This window comes from Saimiri boliviensis, chromosome 15 (assembly GCF_048565385.1).
Source record: "Saimiri boliviensis isolate mSaiBol1 chromosome 15, mSaiBol1.pri, whole genome shotgun sequence".
Taxonomy (NCBI): domain Eukaryota; kingdom Metazoa; phylum Chordata; class Mammalia; order Primates; family Cebidae; genus Saimiri; species Saimiri boliviensis.
This window is the reverse complement of record NC_133463.1, coordinates 67959289-67982612: the sequence shown is the minus strand read 5'-3', so window position 1 is coordinate 67982612 and position 23324 is coordinate 67959289. Positions and strand designations below refer to the sequence as shown.

The 23324-nt window shown below is 37.4% G+C and overlaps 1 protein-coding gene across 1 annotated transcript in view; it reads right to left on the bottom strand.

Annotated features, from left to right (window-relative positions):
* Positions 1 to 23324, bottom strand: part of COLEC10 (collectin subfamily member 10) — a 56978-nt gene that overhangs the window by 22267 nt on the left and 11387 nt on the right. The window contains exons 2-5 of the mRNA XM_003933107.3: positions 14228 to 14299; positions 12776 to 12847; positions 1803 to 1856; positions 103 to 198 (exon numbers count right to left, since the gene is read on the bottom strand). Coding sequence (XP_003933156.1) covers positions 103 to 198; positions 1803 to 1856; positions 12776 to 12847; positions 14228 to 14299 — 294 coding nt within the window. The remainder of the gene's footprint in view (positions 1 to 102; positions 199 to 1802; positions 1857 to 12775; positions 12848 to 14227; positions 14300 to 23324) is intronic.

Here is a 23324-nt window from a genome sequence, read left to right as displayed (position 1 = left end):
TTGCCCAACCCAAGATATTTCCTGCTAAGAGTGTTGGAATTATAGTGCTGATAGGGATTTATCAATAGATACATAACACAAAACAAAAGAGAACATGTTCACCATTCTTGACAAACTTCATAGATGTCTTGAGCCGAGCGATACTAATATCCAGTTGTCCAACAAATGTCCGGTATCTTCCGCAATCACAGACAGTACCTTTGAAATGATGAAAACTGTAAACTCGTTGAAGTACATGCAGACCAGCGGAAAGGAACATTTGCCCTCTTTCCAATACTCACTATCTTTTTCCAGTTTGGTTCTATATATCTGTGAATGGCTATACTTTAAACCTTTTATTTAAAACAGGGTTTCCAATTTCCATTATTTATAGAATTTCAGAAAATATCTTTGTAAATGTTTTGAATAAGCTATAAGATAATTCTAAACCAGATTTTTAAAAGAAGAATACGTATGACAAACCACTGCATGCACATTTTGGACCATTTGGCATCTTTGTTGAACACAGAATCTGTGTCTGCTCAATCTCAGAATAAAATTTATACAGCTTCCTTAAAATGTATTTCCTGCCAGTGCTCTCTTGTGTTATTGCATTATTTACTAGATCACACAGGTTTACCAAGACAGAAGAAACTTTTCACAATTACATCACATATTAATTCTAATTATCCATTTAAAATACAGCTGCAAGGACAAAGTTTAAATCATATAAATAGATCCAACTGACATTTTAAAAAGCTAGTTGCCCAGTTTGTAGATTAACTATGGTTTTATTTTATTACTTTTTTATTTTTGAGATGGAGTCTTGCTCTGTCACCCAGGCTGGAGTGCAGTGGCACAATCTCGGCTCACTGCAATCTCTGCCTCCTGGGTTCAAGTGATTCTCCTGCCTCAGCCTCCTGAGTACCTGAGACTACAGGTACACATCACCACACCCAGCTAATTTTTGTATTTTTAGTAGGGATGGGATTTCAACCTATTGGCCAGGTGATTAACTATGCTTTTAATGCGTCTTTTATTCTTCTTTGCAAACCTACGTTTTCAACAACCTGCAAATATTGCTGTGACACAGAGGGAATTACAAGGAAACACATGTAAAATTCAAACGATTCCTTTTTTCCGTTTAATAGCTGTTATACATAAACATTTCAATTTTTTTTCTTCATTGCTTGAAAAGTACAAATAATTTTATTAGCCAAAGCAAAATGTCTACGGCCTTATTTATCCATATTCATATGAAATATAAAGAATGTCAAACAGTTCTTAGAATTGTCTTCACCATAACCCTGTGGATAGAAACAATTGAAATTTACCAGAGAATGATCTACTTTCTTTCCCTGCATAAAGCACTGGGAATAAAGCTCCAGGAGAATACCCCCAGATAATAAAAGCATGTTCTGTAACCAGGGGCCTGTCTATATCAGATGAGGTTGCTGCTGCACTCTGATGGCCAGTATTTGGTTGAGATACAAGTGAAAGGCAAGGCATGGCAGGCTTATGCAAGGCCTACTGTCAGAGTTTCCTCTTGGCCCAGAAGAATTAGGCTACCTCCTGATACACTGGGCTTCCTTCTCATAGTAAGCATGGCAGAGATGAAAGTGCCATCATCCCCTTCCCCAGGGCTTGGAAAGTCCCCAGCAGGGAGAGAGGAAAGCCCCCTTCTTCCTTTCCTTCCAGCCCAAGCTAAATAAGGTTAAGCATCCTCAAAGGACTCTTGCTTTTCATTTAAAATACATTTATTTTTGAGATGAATAAATTTGGAATGATGTTAGAAATCAAAGAGAACATTGAGCATATTGTACCTGCTTTGCCTTTTTTTCCAGGTTTTCCAAGCAAACCTTTTTCTCCTTTGTCACCTGAATAAAAACAATAACAACCAGAATAAAATAAAATTAAAGGAAGGAAGGAAGGGAGGGAGGGAGGGAGGGAGGGAGGGAGGGAGGAAAAGAGGGGGGAAGGAAGGGAGGGAGAGAGAGAGGGAGGAAGGAAATAGAGAAAGGAGGGAGAGAGGAAACATGGGAGAGAGGGAAGGAGAGAGGGATGCAGGCAGGGAGGGAGGGAGGGAGGGAGGAAGCAAAGAAGAAAGGAAGGGAGGAAGGGAAAAAGGAGGGAGGGAGGGAAGGAGGAAGGAAGGAAGGAGTGAATTATTTCACATCTAGAGTGAAAGTAGTTTTAAATTTTATTTGCCATATCTATAACTAATATCTCTAATATCTCTTGTTTGTTTTTTTTTTTTTACAAATAATAAAATTTTCAATTGGCTACACAGGCACAACTAATTAAATGAGTCATAATTTATTTAGATTGAAAGTAGAATTCCAGCAGAGTTTGTGAGGAGCATTTGAATTTGTGCAACCTAACCTACTAACATTTTTAAAATATAATGTGGCCTTCTGAACAAGGCTAATACAATTCTCAGCATGTTTTCAATTTTAAAAATACCATTGTTTTGTGAATCTTGATCAATTTGCTAGCACACTGCAGTATTTTTGTACTTATTATGCCCCCAAGTTATTCCAAGTGACTTTGCCCTTGGATTTATTTTAAAAAAACAGAGGTATTGTGCTTTTTCAATTTAATTAGACAAATATTTACTATTTACTTACTCTATGAAAGATGAAACGCTGGGTCCTTTTAAAGGATAAACAGAGACACAAGATTCAATCTATGACTTGAAGGAGTTTACAAGTTTTAGAAGTGAAGTCATGTATGCAAATACTAATAATATAAAGTCATGTCAAATATATTATACTGAAATAATAATCTTGGTACTTTCCCTCTCTGCACTTCTTTATATGTAACCATTTTCTCACTCACAGGCATCCACAAAATAATTCTCAGAGAAGCAGGATTTTTAAGGCAGAGAGAAAGAATAAAACACGTTAACTTTTTTTCAACTTCAGAATAAGCTCTTGAAGCCCACATCAGACACAATAATTGAAAGCAAAAGCTTTTGATTTTCAGGAAGAAATGTTTGGCTGAGGTTCTTGAGAATCAAAAGGGAGGACCCAGACAGAAGTAAAATAGAGTTTATGCTTCAATGGTGATCTGGAAAAAAGAATAAGAAAGAACTCATGAGGGATGGATACAGGATGAAGGTCACCTAGGCTAGGTGTATGGGGCTTACCCTCACAGGAACCTGGTATGGTCAGGGAATTGATTATATGGCTGAAGGGGACAATGTGAAAGGGAATGGAGTTGGCATTAAGGTTCTGCCAAGCCTCATCCTTCATCAGCAGCAGAGAAAAAGTGAAAGCCACTGTAAAATCTACAGGGGGTCCCATGTTGCCTGCACTGGGGACACCTACTGGCTTTTCTCATCATTGTCTGATGTGTACTTTTCTTTAAAATTCCCTTACATAGTTACTTTTGATCATTCAGAAAAGGCATGCCTGCTGGGCCCCCAAGGATTTGCTGAGCCTTTCTAAACTGAGCCATGTGGACACTTTTCTTTAGAGTTCATGCCAGACATTCATGTGCTCCCCAAACAAAAGTTGGGGGTCCTAGAAGACCAGAATACAGTTTATATGTGCAGGAGGAAGGCTTGGGACTTGTACTTGCATAAAAGGAGACAATGGTGAAATCCATAACAATAGAACCTGATACATACTGTGAGAGAGACAGAGACATTGAACAGAGAGATAACATACTCAGAGAGGAAGGCAGAAGAAATGGCACTTCAATGGAAGGGTAAAGGGAGGCTTAGCATTTGAGCCTGGCTACGAAAAGCTTCAGCAACTGAATGAAGGTGCGTGCGAGGTCAGGCTCAAGGCACAGCAGAGAATATAATTGGGAAAAAGACATGACTATGTGTCGAGCACCCTGCTCAGTATTATCAATCTGCTCACATCTTAGTTACCCCCTGCAAACTCCTTATTTCTCTTATACATAAGTTGGAAAAATAAGAATAGATTTTGAGAATATAGTAATGGAAGAAAGGGAACATATATTTTACTAAGTACCAATCAATCACCAAGTATTATTCTGGATACTTTACACATATTATCACATTAAATCCTATGAACTAAGTGTTATCATTATCTTTATTCTACAACTTGAAGAAGTTGAGGATCAGAGAAGCAAAATAACTTTCTCAAGGACATCTAGCCATTAAATGGCAGTGCTGGTGTTCCGACCCAACCCTTTCTGACTCCCCTTTCATGGTGCTTCCGAATGAGTAAACCAATGGTTTAATGAAGAAAAGCAAAGTGTTTGAAAAATATTATCAAAAGTTGCAAAGAACAGCAGTCGTCATCACCATTAAAAGTATTATGCACTTAAAAGATTGTATGACTATGGGTTTAATGTTCTGGTTTTTAAAAATATATTTCCTTTGCATATGAATCTCTTTTAATTCAACATAGATGGAACATTGATTCCAATTATGCTACAATCCAAGTTCTGGGATAAGCTTTATAACAGAGATAAAAGAAGTATAAACATACAAAAGAGAACAAAGAGATGAGACACTATCATACACTAACAGAGCGAAGTAAATAAAAAGCCTAGTAGGAATCCAGAAAAAAACTGATGGTGTGGATCAGAGCAGAGAAGGCTTCACTGAAGCAGTAGGCCTTATATAGAACTTAATAATATAGGAAACAGTTTCTTGAATTGGCATGTGGCCTTTTTTTCTGAGAAGATGTAAACCCTGTAACTATTTTCCAGTATTTTGGCATGAATACTTTTCATTTCATGACAAATGGGAACAGCAAAGCAGTGTGGTTCAATAAAAGATCACGAAAGCTCTCCCCAAACCAGGGTTTGAATCCTGGCTTTGCCACTTCCTGGCAACACACAGAGAGGTTAATGAATTTCTCCAAGCCTCCTTTTCTTTATTTTAAAAGTAGAAACAATTACTACCTAAAATTATGAGCTCATTAAGGAGAATATAATTAGGTATGGTAATATTTTCTTATGATGGGATTAGCATTTGGCTTGACTCACAGAGAATGCTCAACCGACGTTAGCTTCTGTTTTCTGAATCTGAGTTATGGTAAAGGAATGCATGCCAAGCACTTAGCCAGCTTATGGAGGATTTGAGCCTAGAATATCTATTTCCCCAAAGCAAATTATGATTTAAAGTCATCCACAAAAACTGATTTTGACCCATGAGTGGGAACATGTCTGTACTGACTGTCTGAAAGTTAAAGAATTAGAGGTCACGTCCAAACAAACAAACAAACAAAATCATAATGCTTTCAGTGTAAATGGATTATTGACCTTAAATAAAAATGTTTATTTTGCTATGAGATGAAATTTACCTATACTAAATCTTTATTATTTCTTACTCCTAAAATGAAATATTGACATCCAGAAAGCTACCCTATCCATGCAAGTGACAACATTAAGGTCAGCCTAGAAAGTTGAGATTAATCTGAGTCAGAAAAAAATTTAGAAAAGCAATCACCAAAATGAGGACAATAAATTTCAAAGTACAGATTAAAAATGAAATTAATCCAAGTAAGCCAGAACATTGCATCTCTATTTTTTAAAAAATTCCAGGACATGCTCATAAATTTGATGGTGTATCTCTGGAGGAGAAGAAAATCTTGGTAGCCAATGGAAGAAATTGATATTAAGGAAAAGTGGTATTTATAGGAATAAGGAGCAGGAAAGCGAGACATATAAGAAATAATGTTTCATTATGTAGTTTTTCATGCTTAATGCAATAAACATCCAGAAAGTGTCTACAATAAACAATAGGCATCAAGATAAAATGATTAAACACTAGGGTCCTGACAGAGCTTTCATTTATTTAAACAAAGGAACCCAGTGGACCTTTCTTTCATTTGTTCTCCCAAGAAGTTCATAGTCTATAAGGGGAAACAGATAAGCTAATCAGCTATGACAGTGAGTATAGTGATAAAGGTATGCATTAGGTGCTATGTACCGAGTCTTGAAGGAGGAATAGGTAGGAAGGAAATAGGTTAGCTAACCCTATCATTTCCAGACTGTTACTTTTTCAACATTTCTGGAAGTTCATCCACTTTGGGGCTCAGCTAATCATACTAAAAACTCTTGAGCCTTTGTCTTTGTCATGTACTATGCTCCCAAGTTACTTAGTCTTCTTTTATTCAAGGGTTAAGACTGTGCACAAGATCATCCAGACTGGACACATCTAAACCTAGGGAAGTGCAAAATCTAGAACGACCATTGAAAAACAAAGTTCTTCAATTCTGAACTTATTTATGGCAGTGACTTACCTTCTCCCACCACTTCTGCTATCTTCACAGAGCAATACGAGCAGTACATGAGATCTTAATCACATTTAACATGGCTGCATCTCAGAAATGGTGAAGTCCAACATCCCACTTTCCGGCTATACCTTTCTGTCTCTTTAACCAGTGGTTTAATGAAGTTGATACAGATAGGGACAGATCCATGACGCATTTTATCTGAAGCTATACAATTTGAAGGGCCTTCTTTAAAAAATACAAAATTAAAAATGGGAAAGTAGTTGTAAAGATGAATTACTATCATAAGAAATTTTAAAAATCACTAAATTTTAAAAGTGTACAGATGGAACATTAGAAAATTCACTAAAAATTATAACAGCTTAATCAATGAATGAATTATTATGCCTTGAAAATTATTTTTTAATAATTATTAGCTGTGTATGTTTGGCTGCATTCTTATTGCTGCTTTATCTGTCCACAAATTTCTAATATTTTTAAGAGATGACAGAGGGATAATGTAGTCATATTATAATATTTTCCTTAGCACAGTTAACAAAAACTTATTTTTATTAAACTTTGCTTACTGAAAAAAAAAAAAACACGAAGAAAAGTTTAACAACACAAAGATTCAGCTTGATGACTTTTTACAGAATAAAATACCTGTGCAAACAACACTGAGATTAAGCCCTCAAGAAGCTACTCTTGTGTCAACTACAGATTTTTACATTCCTCCTTTCTAAAGATCACCATACTGACTTAGGACTGTGTTATAAGTTTTCACAGTATAAGTTTTTCATATTATGAACTTTCTATAAATAAAACCATTTGGCATATAGATTTTTTTCTGTATGGAATATTTTTCCCAATACTATGTCCATATATTCATTCATGTTTTGCATATTAAAGTAGTATATTTATTTCATGGTATATTGAAGCAGTGTATGGGAGTTTCAGTTGTTCGACATCCTTGCCAACCACTAGATTTTGTCAATCATTTTTATTTTAGCCATTTTGGTTAGTATGCAGTGCTATCAAAGTTTAGTCAAATTTGCATCACCCTGATGAGGTTGACACTTTTTAATACATTTCTTGGTAATTTGAATGTCTTCTTTTTTAAAATAACTATTCTTTTGACCTTTTAAATTCTTTTGCGTTTATCAGTTATTTTTCTTACTGATTTGTATAATCTCCTTATATGTTTTACATATAAGTCCTTTATTGGCTGCAAAGGTATCACATAAACAATTCTGTGGCTTCCTTTTTTGTTCTCTGAGAAGTATCTTTTAATGAATAGAAGTTATTTTTTTTTACTTTATTATTGTTTTTTGAGATGGAGTCTCACTCTGTCACCCAGGCTGGAGTGCAGTGGTGTGATCTTAACTTACTGCAACTTCCACCTCCCTGGTTCAAGCAATTTTCTCACCTCAGCCTCCCAAGTAGCTGGGATTATAGGTACATGCCACCACACCCAGATAATTTTTGTATTTTTAGTAGAGATAGGATTTTGCCTTGCTGGCTAGACTGGTTTTGAACTCTTGACCTCAGGTGATCTGTCTGCTTCAGCTTCCCAAAATGCTGGGATAACAGGCATAAGCCACTGTTCCCGTCCAGAAGTTCTTTATTTTGATAGACTCCAATTTGTTAGTTTTTATTACATGGTTAGTCCTTTTCATGTGTTTAAAAAGTTGTTGCCTATCCTAGGATCAAAAATATAGAGTTCTATATTAACTTCCAGAGGCATTATTGCCTTACCTTTCAAATTTAGGTCTACCAGATTTGGTTTACCACCAAATTTAGATCTATAAGCCATTGATTTTAGGTACAGTGTTAAGTATGGGATCGAGCTTATTATTTTTATACATGAATAGCCAATAACTCAGTGCTGTATATTGATTAGGTTGTGACTTCCATTAAAAACTAGTGTCACTTTATATAAATCACGTTTGTTAGTCTGTTTCTGAACGCTTACTTTCTACTAATTAATATGTCTCTGCATGGAATTATACTATTCTAATGGTTTAGTTTCCTAATAAATGTATAAATTCAGTAATTTAAGTCTTTCACCTTTGTTTTTGTTTTTCATTTTTTCAAGATTGTCTTGGGTATTCTTGGTCATTTTTGTTTACACATATATTTTGAATTGGTTTATCAATTTCTAAAAGAACACTTCTGGGGCTTTTTGATGGCATCTCACTCTGTTGCCAAGGGTGTAATGCAGTAGCAGGATCTCGGCTTACTGCAACCTCTGCCTCCCAGGTTCAAGCGATTTTTTTCACCTCAGCCTCCTGAGTAGCTGGGATTACAGGCACATGTCAACACACCTGGCTAATTTTCGTATTTTTAGTAGAGATGGGGTTTTACCATGTTGGCCAGGCTGGTCTGAAAATCCTGCCCTCAGATGATCCATCCACCTCGGCTTCCCAAAGTGCTAGAATTATAGGCATAAGTCACCGTGCCTGGCCCACTTCTGGGATTTTGATTGAGGTAGCATTGAGTCTATAGACCAATTTGAGAGAGAACTGGCATATTAACAATAACAATATTGAGTCTTGTAACCTATTAATATAGTTTTACCTTCATTTTTAAGATATTCTTTAACTTCTTTCATTGTTATTATGTGGAGTTTATTGTGGAGGGCTTGTAACTCTTATTTATTTTTACATATTTATTTTTAACACTATTATAAATGGTCTTTTATTTTCATTTTTGAATTGTTTCTATGAAGAAACAAAATTAGTTTTTGAGTGTCAAGCCATCTAAAAAACTTATCAATACTAATAGATTATCTGTAGATTCTTTTGTACTTTCTGAGTCTGCAATCATGTTTTCCACAAATAATGATGCTCATATTCCTTTATTTTCAATTATTATGATTTTTATTTTTTTTCCATTTTTGCTCTGGCTAGGACCTCACGCATAATGTTGATTGGAATTGCTGGTAGAGGGCTGCACTAATTTCATTCCCAGTCTCAGGAGGTAAGTGTTCAGTATTTCATTATGGAGTATAATTTTTAAGTAGATTTTTGTTGTTGTTGATATTCCTTTTCAGATTATGTTTCCTTCTATTTCTAATTTGCTAACAGTTTTTAAAAACATGAATAGGTATAGGTTTAAATTGCATGTTTTCTGGAGTAGTTTCTGGAGTTCTAACTGGGAATATGCAGGCATTTTCCTGGGCCACTCCTCTTTGGCAGGCCTTAAATATCAATCCAGTTTGAGCAACTTTGTGCTCAAGCCTCTTAGCCTCTTAGGGCTGCCCCACTTATGAACTGGTGAATGCTTGGGAAGACGGTATTACAGAATGCATAGCTGACCTTAGTACGATTCCCTCCTCCTCCAGATCAAGGCACCTCAAGTTCTGTTCATTTTGGTTGCACTGTCATACTTTCAAATATGAATTTAAAGTTTTTTTTTTTTAATTTGGACCCAGCTAGTCATACTTAGCAGAAGGATTAACATAAGGTAGGCAAATCCCTCATGACCTGTAGCAGAAGTCTGAATTTTGTCTTTATTATTAGTAGTGTCAGATTTTTCTTTCACCTTTATAACTTGTTATTGGTAATATACTTAAATTAATAATATTGTCAATTTTGGGACTATACCTCTATAAAGTAATTCTCATATAAGCTGTTAGATTTTTGGAAACATTTTTTTCCACAGGCTAGCTCTGGCCCTGTATATTTCGAACATTGCTTCTTTTCCACAACCCACACATTTCGTGTGCTGGATGCCCCAGGACACACTGACATGATCATCTGACCTCTGGCTCAGCACTTTTGCATCCTGGCCTTGGACAGAGCTGCACAGTAAGTGGTAGGAGTATTCTTGGAAGCTATTTCCACATGGAATTGCTGGCAATGAGTATACATGGGAGTCAGGTCAAACTACATAAAGATATCTCATTAACTCCAAGCTAAATGTTTCTTCCTCAAGCTCCTCTTAGCTAGCTCCAAAGATTCTTGTATCCATTTCAAAGCTGCCTAGTACAAAAAAGACGATGAGGAGAACAAGAGCAGAAAGAGAAAGAGGTCTTAATATGTGCTTTCTCAATGGGGTGGTATCACTCAGGACGTACAGTTTTTAGGGGGTGGAATTGTACTCATTAAAAAATATATAAAGCACAAACATATAGAGAATACATAAACAAATACAACGCCCATGGGTGGTATTAAAAATTCATGGGGAGGGCAGTTAGAAAAGAAATATGTCTAAAAAGCTTTTTTGGGGAGTAGTAACTTTTACAAATGTGAAGAAGCACTATTTTAATCATTTGAGGTGAATCTGTCTTACTTTATAAATTTTTTTTGAGGTATATAGTCATGTGAACCCATTGCCCAGGCTTTTATCAGCATCTTTGGAAGGATTGAAGCAAATGAGGACTCCTCATGGTAAACCCATCACAAACACAAACTGCGGCAGGACTTCTGAACCATGAGAAGCTCACGTTGCTATTCCCCAGCTTGAGGATTTCAATCACAGGGAAAAAAAACAATATAACCCACCAGATAAAAACACCCATAGCAATTTTTCTTCAGTGGCACTACTCTTCACCCCTGTCTCCAAATGCAGGCTGAAGGGAATTTCTCAAATGAGTGAGCTGGAGAGTGCAGAAAGAGGGAGGACTGAGTCACTGGATGAGAAGAGAGGGGCTACAGCCTAAGCTCAGACTGCAGTCTGTCAACCTGCCAGCAAAGACGTACCGCTGGACAAGTGAGGCACATGCTTAATTACACAGCTGCTCAAGCATTTACGACAAGATGGAGGGTACATCAAGGCTGCAGAAATTTTGTTACCCATGGCACTGAGCTTCCCCTAATCTTTCTTATACAAGCATCTCTTGCATCTCTCTGTAGTGCCTTTTGCCTATTTCCATGTTACTATTCTTCAAGACCTAGGTCTGTTCTTTCACATATTATTCTTGCCTTACTCTCCAATATGTGTCCTGGAGTAGTCAAGCTATTAGATATTATAATTCTTTTTTTTTCCTTTGAGATAGAGTCCCACTCTATCTCCCAGGCTGGAGTGCAGTGGCATGATCTTGGCTACTGCAACCTCCGCCTTCCAGGTTCAAGCGATCCTTGTACCTTAGCCTACTGAGTACCTGAAATTACAGGTGTGTACCACCACAGTCAGTTAATTTTGTATTTTTAGTAGAGATGGGGTTTTGCCATGTTGGCCAGGCTGGTTTCAAACTCCTGAGCTCAGGTTATCCACCCGTCTTGGCCTCCCAAAGTGCTGGGATTACAGGGATGAGCTACCATGCCCAACCTCTAATAATTTTTTTTTTTTTTTTGAGACAGAGTCTTGCTCTGTCTCCAGGCTGGAGTGCAGTGGCATGACCTTGGCTGTAACCTCTGCCTCCTGGGTTCGAGCAGTTCTCCTGCCTCAGCCTCCTGAATAGCTGGGACTACAGGAATGCACCACCACAGCCTGCTAACTTTTACATTTTTAGGAGAGATCAGGTTTCACCATGTTGACCAGGATGGTCTCGATCTCTTGACCTGGTGATCTACCACCTTAGCCTTCCAAAGTGCTAGGATTATAGGTATGAGCCAGCCCTCTAATTCTTTTTGAGAAAGTTCTATCTTCCTGAATAGTCTTTGGATTTCTTGCAATAAAATTTTATTTTCATTCAGTTTTATATCTCTGAACTAAGAAAAACAATGCTTGCTTAAATTACTGAATATCAGAAGCAATTAGAACCTGCCACCACATTGTGGGGCTTTGTGAGAGGAGGATAAGGAAGGAATGCTTAGGCAATCCAGAGGAGACTATCTTTGTTTTCTAATACTCAGGCTTTAGTGATGTATAAGATCAGGACATGATTGAAGTCAAATGGGTATCCACATACATGCTTCAAGTTTCTATCCTGTTAATATACCATAGTCACAGAATTTTTGGTTACTCCACTCAGATTAAAAAATAAAATTTTACAGTCTTCTGCCTATTTTGTATTTTATGAATAATCACGTATCAATAATTTGTAGCCAACCAGTAGATACCAGGAGATAATTCAATATAAAGACTGTCAGACCTTGATGCTTGATTGTGTTTCTGAAATCTTGTTTCATTTTGTTCTAAATACTTTTCTTTTTTTTTTTTTGAGCTGTGAGATACATTGCTTATATATGAAAGAAAGAGCCAAACTATAAAGACAAAGAGAATTCATATTTTAAAAGAAGAAAAAGGAGATATTTTCATGATATAAAATCTTAAAATGATTAAGGATAGCCTTAATTTGCTTTATTTATTATTTATTTTAGAGACAGGGTCTTATTCTGTCACCCAGGCTGGAGTGCAGTGCTGTGATCACGGCTCACTGCAGACCCCAACTTCTGGGCTCAGACGATCCTCACACCTCAGCTTCCTATGTAGCTGGGACTATAGGTGTGTGCCACCATGCCCAGCTAATTAAAAAAGAATTTTTGTTTTTTTAGGTACTGGGCCTTGCTGTGCTCTCCAGGTTGGTTTTGAATTCCTGGCTTCAAGGTATTCTCCCACCTTGGTCTTTCAGTGTTGGAATTATGGGTGTGAGCCACTGCACCGGCCTCAATTTGCTTTGAATTGCTACTGGAGAAGAGTAAGATGCAACTTACCCTTCTTGCCGATGGGTCCAGTCTTGCCAATGTTGCCCTGATCTCCTATATCACCCAGTTCTCCTTTAATTCCTGAAAAGCAAGCGTGTCATCTTTTTATCGTGAGGTTTTATCTTCCCTTCAAACGTGGCTAACGTGATATTCACGTGAAAGAAATATGAAAAAGTGTATTCTGTGATATATAATTTGTAGCCCATGCTATATTATCTATTTTAAGAGCTATAACGTATGTATTAAAATTAAAATATGAGAGTATGAATATACTCTATGGACATGATGATATTAAAATACTTGCTGATGTAGTATTTCTAGAATGACTATGGCAGAGGATGTTTAAAATAAAGGTTAGAGAAGGGCCGGGTGAAAGTATTCTTGACCCGATTCTGGTTTTGTTCTCCTCAAGCTCCATTTTGTTTACCTTCTGGAATTCTATTTCTTCTCTCTTTTAAAACAAGAGTTGACAATCATGCCACTTAAAATCAGGTCAGGGAATGTGCAGTCATAAAACCTAATGATCAAAGAAGCGTCAGACATGGTCCGGCTAAATTTTCTTCCAAAAAACTGTGGTCGGGAATCACTGAGTTCTTCTAACATTATTTCGTTTTATAAAAATCTAAAAAATATTTGCCAGTTGAAAATCTTTATTTTATAAGAACGTTTTTGTAATTGACATACATGTTTATAGATAGGGTTAAGTCAGCATTTTCCAAATTGAGGTCTCACAGGTCTGTGAGTCTCTCTTCCTTTTAAATTATTCCAGATTTTAAAATAAGTGGTCTAGGGCAGCCCTCTTGCAGCAGCGGGTGAGAAATATTTCAAGTGTTCAGAAGGTGCGCACATACCCATCACAAACCAGAAGCTATATTTTGGTGAGGCTGATGCCCGGCTTTGTGAGTGAAGACACTTCCTAATCACCTCTGTGTTACTCTCTTCATCTTTGATCCCCCTCCTCCCATACCCCCACCATTTTTCCACTGTGTTATTCTTTTGTGTTAAAAAAGGAGAGAATTAAAGAAATAAAGAGATCTTGGGGAGAGGTGAATAGATCAATGAATCAGGTAGCTCTTTTTGTTTCTTTTTATCTTCCTCCTTAAGCTCTATGCCAGCTAAAAAAAATACTATTTAGCATTGGCTTCAGAAGGAAGACACAACTGTGAACATAGCTCTATAACTCATCATTTCTTAAATATTCTCAAAGACTGCTTTTCCCTAGGGCTCCCAGTGTACCACCCCAGCCAGCCCTAAGAACACAACTTGAGAAACTTGTCAGTCTTGTTAACAGGTAATTTCAGAGGGGTACTCAGATGGCGACTTAATTCTTGTGTGAAATATATTTTAGGCATCATTGGGGCAGAGGGCATTGTGAAAGCTGTTGATTTCCAGGGCAAGTGCCAGGAGAGAGAGAAGAGCAACTATGATATTAACATGTCAGTTTCATATCATTTTAGTTACCTTTTGGCCCCATGGGTCCCACTTTTCCATGCGTTCCCTCTTCTCCTGGGTCTCCTTTTTCACCATCATCTCCTTTGAAACAGAAAATGAGAGTGAAGCATATCAAATAGCAATATGAGCACATTCTCCCAGGGTAAGGTGGACATGGTTACAATCCTTCCATCAGCTCAGTACTTGCCTCACAGCCTGGCTGGGAGTGTGGACGTGTATGTTCACATGGACTTGACACTCAGGTGAAAGGAAGAAACTTCCAGTATATTTTATGTTTTACTTTTCTCCACATTCAACTGTATGTGTGAAGAAGTATTTTTATTGCTGAATTGAGATGTTTGGCCTGGCAAATCTTTATTCTTGCTGTAGAATCTAGCAAAGTCTGGATGGACAATGGACATAAAATGTATATATACACATACACACACATGCATAACTTATTACTCTCTGATTACATGCTCGGGAACCCCAAAATTGTAGGCATGACCTAGGAAGCTAGGAATAGGGAAGCTGCAAAGCAGTTTTCTGTGAGTAGCAACTCTCTTAATCATAGGCAAGTGTAGCTCAGGAACCTTGGAGAATTAAGGATTGAATGAATGGTTTAATGAACACTGCCTAGACTGAAAATCAGGAGTCTTGGATTTCAATACCATGTTAGTCCCTGATGGGTTGAACAAATCTTCAATAGGCCAGTGATTGAGTTTATCGACTTTGGACTAGGGCAGATTTGACTGAAGCCTCAGTTCCACCTCAGTTCCATCTGTGTTCAGACCACTCACTATCCGGAGAAATCTGAGTGCAAAACTTCCCTCTCTGTCTTGCTTTTCTCTCCAGCAAATTGATCAAATAACACCTACTGGAGTGGGCTTTTCAGAAGTTCAAATGAGACAAGAGACACAGAACACCCGAGATACAATCAGTGCTCAGCAATGATGGTTACTTTTCTTCTTTCCTTTATGCTTCCTTTCCTAAACGTGGGGATAGAATCTGCTCTCCACACCTCACTCGGATGATTTAGGATCAACAAGGTGAGCATGTAAATGTGCTTTGATAACAAAGTGCACAACACACACGATATTCTGACCAGATAGCTGCATTATCACTCCAGCGATCTCAGGGCGTGAGAGAGCCCTGTCCATCAGCAGAGGGAAGGAGGAGAAACAAAACCGTCTAAAGACACAAATGAGGTTCTTGGGATTAGACGATTTGAGTGAGAAAGTTGTGATGTTAATTAACTTAAACACTACCAGAAATTGTTTCTTTTTCTTTTTTCTGAGTGCAGAATGTTGAAATTTTAAATGAAAGCAGGCATAATATTGGAAGAGTTGGATTTCCAGGTTGTGAGATTGATCAGACATTGGAATACTTTACAAGGGAAGCTATAGAAGCGTCCTAGGATGGCAAAAACTAGGGTGGCAAAAAAGAATGCACAGGTGATACCTGTGTTCAGACCAGAGAGGAGAACTGGGTGAACTAGATGATGACTTCCTGCCTGCCTGCCTTTCCTTCCCTCCTTCCCGTCCTTCCTTCCTTCCATTTCTCTCCTCCCTCCCTCCCTTTCTTCCTTCCTTTCCTTCCTTCCCCTCCCTCCCTCCCACCCTCCTCCCTGCCTTCCTGCTTCTCCCACCCTCCCTCCCTCCCTCCCTCCCTCCCTCCCTTCACTCCCTTCCTTCTTTCCTTCTTTCATTCTTTCCCTCCTTCCTTCCTTCCCTCCTTCCTTCGTTTCCTTCCTTCCTTTCCTCACCCCTTCCTTCTTTCCTTCCCTCCTTCCTTCGTTTCCTTCCTTCCTTTCTTCCCTCACTCCTTCCTTCCTTTCCTTCCTTCCTTACCTCCCTCCTTCCTTCCTTCCCTCCCTTCCTCTCTTCCTTCCCTTCCTCTCTTCCTTTTCTTCTCTCTTTCTCTCTGTCTCTCTTTCTCTCAGTGTCTTTCTCTGTCATCTAGACTGGAGTGCAGTGATGTGAACACAGCTTATTGCAGCCTCAACCTGCTGGACTCAAGTGATCCTCCTGCAGATGGCATTTTTCTAGCTAAAGTTAATGGCGAGTGTTTATTGAGCAATTATGTCTGCCAAGCACAAGCTAAGAACTTGATATGTAGTCATTGTATCAATTCTAGGAGATGGAAACTTATTGCTCCATTAATGAGACTATGTGGTTGTTTGCCTGTTGCCATAGAGCTTGTTAGGAGTCAAATGAGGATTCAACAACATATATGTTTCTATCCCTCTAGATTCCTTGTGGTATACAGCTGTCCCTTTTGGCCTAGGTTCCGTGACTCTTAGCAGATGGTGAATTTTACAGAACTTGGCACTCTGCCAAATTTTTCGTGGAGAAAAGGGGAGCTGCAGAAAAAATGATAGTTTCTTTTTCCTTTTAAACAAGAAAGATAGTGAGAGAAAATTAAAAAAAAAATCCCAGCTTATTACTTGATGACTTTATTCCAAGGAAATGTATCATTGGGGATAGGGTAGCATAACTGAGGCACCACTTTGCCGTTTACAGAGGGACTTTGGGAAGTCTTTTAACTTTTCTGAGCTTTTTTTCATGTATTCATAGAACAGAAAAAAATCACACTTTTTTTTTTCCATAGGATTTTTAGCCAGGGTAAAGCTAGAAAAGTATTTTCCTTCAGGAAGCCCTTTCTAACACTCCCAGACTGGGCTAAATTCTCCTTCTAATTATCTTTGTTGTCTAAAAATATCATACCAAATGTATCAGTATATCTCCACTATTTCTTACATCTCCCTGTGACCGAAAGCATTGTGGGATCATAAGTGATTTATTCTAGCAGCTCCAGAATTTAGCACAGTGCCTGGCTCTGGCATTTAATAAATGTAGTTGAACTGAGTATACTTTGTGTGAACCATAAGACACTCTACAAATATAATAATAGTGTTTATCGAATACTCTGTGCCAAAAATGTTCTTAGCCCTTGACATGCAATCTATCATTTGATCCCCACAGCAAACTTTGAGATGGATACTATCCTTCGCTCCATTTTACAGAAGAGGAAATGAGGTCACAGAGAGGTTAAGTGACATCCAGGGTCTCATAGCTCATAAGTGGTAAACTCGGGTTTCAAACCAGGGGCATTTGTCTTCCAAGCTCATGTTCCGAACAAGCTGGATGATTTAGAACAAAATTCCTGCCTTAGCATTTCTGGGTCTTGGATTGCTTTTCTGTACAATGGGACTAATGATGCATGCCCTGCTTGTGAAAAGGCAAAATCAAAAACAAGCATGTATGTGAAGGCCTTTGAGAATCAGAAAGCCACGCAGATATGAATTATTGGTGACATGATTCTTTCCCCTTCCTTCTTCCCCTCCATAAGCTTTCCCATTCGTTTTCAAGCAAGTGTCTAACTGGAGGCAGCTCGGTGGGTGACTTAGTCATCTACTGCTCCCTGGTGGTTCTGATGGAGATCCTGAGGGTGAAATAATATTATTTGTTATTCTTTGATCCATGTGACTGCATCCCAGCCTGGTGGTCAAGAAGGCTGCTGGCAGAAATGAAATAAACAAGTTGTGCCCTTGCCTTCAGTGTGGGTCCTGGGTTGTTTGCTCTTGGGAACTTGCTTTAGTGAAAACTGAAGGAACATACAAAATCAAGCTTGTGATAGGGCTCACCTCCTGAATTTACTATATAACAGATCTTTAATCTTATACTAAATAATTTATTCTTACATCTTAATGTAATAGATAATTTAATTTAATTTAATTTTAATAATTTTATTAAGTAATTTGTCAAATTATTTGATAAATTATTTAAACTTACATTAAATCTTATATTAAATAATTAATCTTCCTGCTCTAGTTTCCTACCCTGGAAAGTGGGGATGATGACCCTTTTCTCATGGAGTTACCTAAAGATTAAGTAAGATTATGGATGGTAAAATTCCTCAAAGAGCCACTAGCATGGAATGTGCTCTCATTGGTCCATAAATATTGCATGCATGGTGAACATTTTTTGCTTTCATTTTCTTCGTATCCACTCCCTTTGCTTCAGGTAACAGCTCCACAGTTTTCTGTAGGAAATCATACTTACTCATTCTCAATCCATATGGTTTAGACCGTATCCATAGGAATTCATTCAGCAATTCACATGTGACCCTGTAAGAGCCCACAGTCTCATTTGAAAGCTTTTATTTAGAACTTTCAAAAATGGAGACTTGCTCTTTCTGCAGGAGTCTCAGAAAGGATAGACTATCATTGAAGAATTCAAATCTATTTTGACATCATGAAGAGAGAATCCACTTTACAGTCAGTACAGGGAAAAGCAGAACAGTGTGAAGACTCAGCCCAGAACACCTGACTCAAGCAGCTGGACCTAACTTGGCTGGAATCCATTCCTGTTACATGAGTCTATGTTTTCCCCTTCTCTTCTCCGTGTGTTTGGTTGACCAGCGTCAAGTTTGGTTTGTGTTGACTTCTTTCACTTGCAAACACAAGTTTCTTTACTAATACAAATACTTGATAATGATTAGGAGAATAAGTTTCCTTCCAGGAAGAGGTCAAAGCCTCAGGAGAAGATAAACAAAAAAGCAGATAATTACTATGATTAATGCTGAGAGTCACTGCTAAGGGAGCACAAAGGAGGAAACACCTAACTCTATCTGCCCACACTTAAAACTCTCCACTATTCTTTGTCAGAAAGAAGTAAATAGGATTCTTTAGAATGATCTCAACCAGAATAAACTTACATCGTAAGGTAAGTGCAAAGAAAATAAACTAGAATACAAATTTGTCCTTATATGAGGGCAGGCTGGTGCTAAAATGTCTTTGCCCATGGGATTTTTGTCTTCTGTTGAACTCTACGTACCTTGTCAGTTCAGCTCACGTGTTACCTCCTCTCCCAGGGAGTCTTCTCAATACAGACTTTCCTGCCTCCATCTCCCTTTCAACAGTCAGAACTAAATTAACTCCCTTAATCCCTTCTCACTTTATAGGATCCCATCGCATTGTGTCATAGGTGATGAGACAGGTCAGGGATGATAGACTGTTAACTTTATATTCTTAGCACTTGGCACAGAGTCTGAGAAGCAGTAAATAGGTGATTGCTCAATAATTGTTTTCAAAATGAAAGGAGTAACATTCTTAAAGACAAGGTAGATAAATGTGAGCTTAATGACAATACAGTCAAAAGAGTTTGTAATTGATTGAAATGTCTTTCTCAATAATGGCTGATTAATGAATTGACTCCAGTCTGCTGGGAGGCCTGTGCTGATGGCCTATAATCTCATAAGGCAGCCCAGGAGGCAAATACACACACCACTGCTTCTACTGCTTCTGTCCACCCCATATTCTTGTTTCTCCTTCTGATTTATCTTTGTCTTTCAATATTACAGTCATGCTCTAATTTCCAAGGCTCAGTACCCAAATCAGCTTCCTTACTCTCATCTTGATTCTTAATCATTATGTTCACTCTCTCCTTTTCCCCCCATCCCTACTGCCATTATTTTATGTCTTCCAGTCTTTGTGCTGTAACCCTGTTCCTTACAAGTGATCCCTAAAGATTTTCATTGATGTATCTCAAGTGCCTAGAATAGTGTCTGTTCAATAAATAGTTGTTGAAATATTGGTTTCCTGGAATCTGAACTTCACTTTTCCCAACTATCTTGCAAATTAATCTTTATTAAATCATATTTTCATCGTATTACTGCCCAATTCAAAATGTTTCAATAATTCTTCTGTGTTTATAGGCCACTTCAAACTAATTAGTATGTGAACTGTCACAGGCTGGCATCAATGGAACTTTCCCACATTATTTTCTGACATTCTGATAAATGGCTCATTTAATTAATGTGCCCAGGAGTTTCTCTGCTGTATAACCTTCTATTCCTGTCCAACCTGTTTATTCATTGTTCATCAAAATGTTTTAGTTCCTACCTCTATTGAAAAATAATTATTTTTTTCATTTGCAGTTAGTCTGTTTAGAGAAGAACCTAAAAGTCATAAAAGGAAAGATAGACATATATAACATATGAGAAATGCAAAGTTTTTATATGGTAAAATATTTCACATAAATATGCAAGGTTTGTAAACATGATAAACAAGGCAAACAATCAAACACTAAGATAAGAAATTATTAAAATTCTTAATATGCAAAGAGCTTTTGAAAATTGCTTTGCAAAAAAGAAAATAAATGAAATAAAAAGATCTAAAAATTTAAGCAATAAATAGATGAAAATGTCCAGCCCATTAGAGAATATATGTGTATATGTACGTGTATCAATCTATATCATATTTCCTCATCAGATTCACATCCAAAGATGCTTTAAATGCAGAGAACTAAATGTTATCATTTATTGTTCTTGGCTATGTAAATTGCTACAACATTTCTGGAAAATAATTCTCAATAATAATTAAAATAAAGAACACACATACCCTAATTTGCCTTAGGGAGCCTATTTCATAAGAGTAACTGTAAGAGCAAATGGATACACAAGAATGCTTGGAGTGGCAAAAACAAAAACTAAACAAACAAAGTGTATCATCATGGGACTGATTAAAAGTAAAAGGATTACAGTAACTTTACAATGATTAAAATTATATTCAAAATACATTATACTGATACTAAAAATAATAAGTTAGCAAAAGCTCTTGGATCTGATTGAGCTCCATGTTACAGAAGGTCCTTTAGAGAGTAGTATATCTGTATATGTATGACATCATTTAGAGAAAGAAGGGATAAATAGAATTTAGAGAAAAGTATTACTACCAATCTATTAATGATGGCTACAGGTTAGGAGAGGGTCCAGAGAGGGAAGGGTGATAGTAAAAAGAGACACCATTAGCTTTTTCTTTACATCTTCATTTTATGCATCCTTACACATGCTACATGTTACAATAAGCACAAAACACTCTTGCAACACAAAATATAAATAATATCAATGGAACTATGGCTCTTTCTCTCTTTATAAATCCTACTCACGAGTCCTGTATCAAGTTAAATTCTTATTTCTCTAAATTTACTGACGGAATTATGTCCTTCACTATCTGGTTCCTTGTTACTACTTTCTAATTGTTGCCTTGGAGTATTACTTAAATAATGCAATATTATTTAACTGTTTGTATTAACGTCAAAAATTTAATTGAAGTGTAAGTTCCTTGTGATAAGAGCAGATATTCTACACTTTGCTCTTGAATGTTGTTCAGAAACTCAATTTTCATACTTGTTTGTTCATTGGCCAATTTTTATTTGCATTTCTACCAGCTACCAAGTTGTGTTGTGTCCTAGGGATACAGGACTACCTTGAACAAAGTATGATCTATGCCCAACAGTTTGGTGGGGTGGGATGAAACACTAGATACAGTCTTACAAATGAGTAGGTTACTAAAAGGAAATTGCAGTGTATTTTCTTGCCATCCAACAAAGCAAGACTTTGGAAAGATCAGTGACACAGGAGTCAGGAGACTTGGCTTTTAACTCATCTGTATTGCTTTCTCCCAAAATGACAAGGTAAAGTATCCAACAAGAAAACAAAATGAATATTTTTTCTATATTAACACACTAAACAAGGAAACACAACATGTGAGGAAATTAATTTACCTAATAACAACATCCATGTCAATATGGATAATCACTAATATTTATGGGGAGCTTACTAGGATCCAAGCCAGGTCATTGATGGTCATGAATATTATCTCAGCCCACCTCTTAATTGTGCCCCATCAATTCCAGGGGCCCATGGACTTCATTTCCCCTTCAGCTAGTTCCTGTACAACCTAGCAAAGAAGACAATTGAGGATTTCAAGAATCCTACAGTCTCTCCTATTTGAATTACAAAGCATCTTCTTTCTGTTTTCAGACTTATTTGGCTTAAAAAGAATTATTACTTGGAAGCTGCAATTATTTTGCAGTCATTGCATGTCTCAGTAAGTAGGTTGGTGGGGTAGGAACTAACATTGTACTTAATGAAAAATGCAACATTAAGGTTTGTTAAGCAGGTTTCCTTCTGCCTTCCACATATCATTCATTATTAAAATGCATTCTCAGCCAGGCCCATAGAAGCAAAAACAAAGAGAAATCCGATCAATCCAGGACTAAGTGGCATGTTTCTGCATTGCAATGCAGTTGTTAAGAGCATAGGATCTGGGATCAAAGTGCTTGGTTCAAGTCCAGGCTTTATCACTGACAGGGTAGGGGACTTTAGCAACCAATTTAAATTCTGTAAGCCTCAGTTTGCTCACCAGTAAGTCAGAATAATGAAGTGCCTCCCTCACAGGGTTGTTGTGAGGAGTAAATGTGCTTCATGAACATGAAGATCTTAGATGGGTTCTTAGAAAGCAGTGAGGGCTCCAGAATATTACACTATTACATTATGCCAGGAGCATTTAAGGGGCCATGTGGAATTTCTAGTCACTAGATATTAAAGAGGTACAAGGGCGCCTCTTTGAGACCTTACCCTATCGTGCAGATTTGTAACACTATGGTGTGTGTGTGTGTGTGTGTGTGTGTGTGTGTGTGTTTTCCCAGAGCAGATTTCTGCTTTTGGCATCTAAACATTCACAACACTCTGTATATGTAACGTACACTATTCTTTGTAAAATTCATTTAAGTACAAAGTGAGTTAGAAACAAATTTAAGGAAAAAGCATAGTATTGTTACTAGATGTAAGTTATTAGGTAGGTGCTAAATTAATTGCAGTTTTTGCCAGTACTTTGCATACAATCTATGAACATCTCAAGTATCTATAAAAATGGCAGAACCCTCTTTAATAATCATCAATCACTACACGAGACAAAATATAAAACCTGTAAGTCAAGATGATAGGTTATATGATTAGGTCTTCTAGAAAAATAATGCCTAAGAAATATTTATGATATCCGTTTCCAACTGCCTGCTGGAATTTTCAGTTGATGTTCACAAGCAACTCAAACACAATTAGGAAATCATAATCTCCCAATTTTACTTCTGAAATGCCTCTCTAATGCACCCCATTCTCTCTATTCCAACAGTTCTAATTCAACTCTTGTCTCCAGCCCTAGTAAGACTTGGCCTATCTTCAACCCTGCTAAGAGATTTATCTGTCTAAAAAGCAAATCTAAAGTTGTTCTACTCGAAGACTTCATTGGCTCCTCAGGTTTAAACTATCATTTGGTTGACTG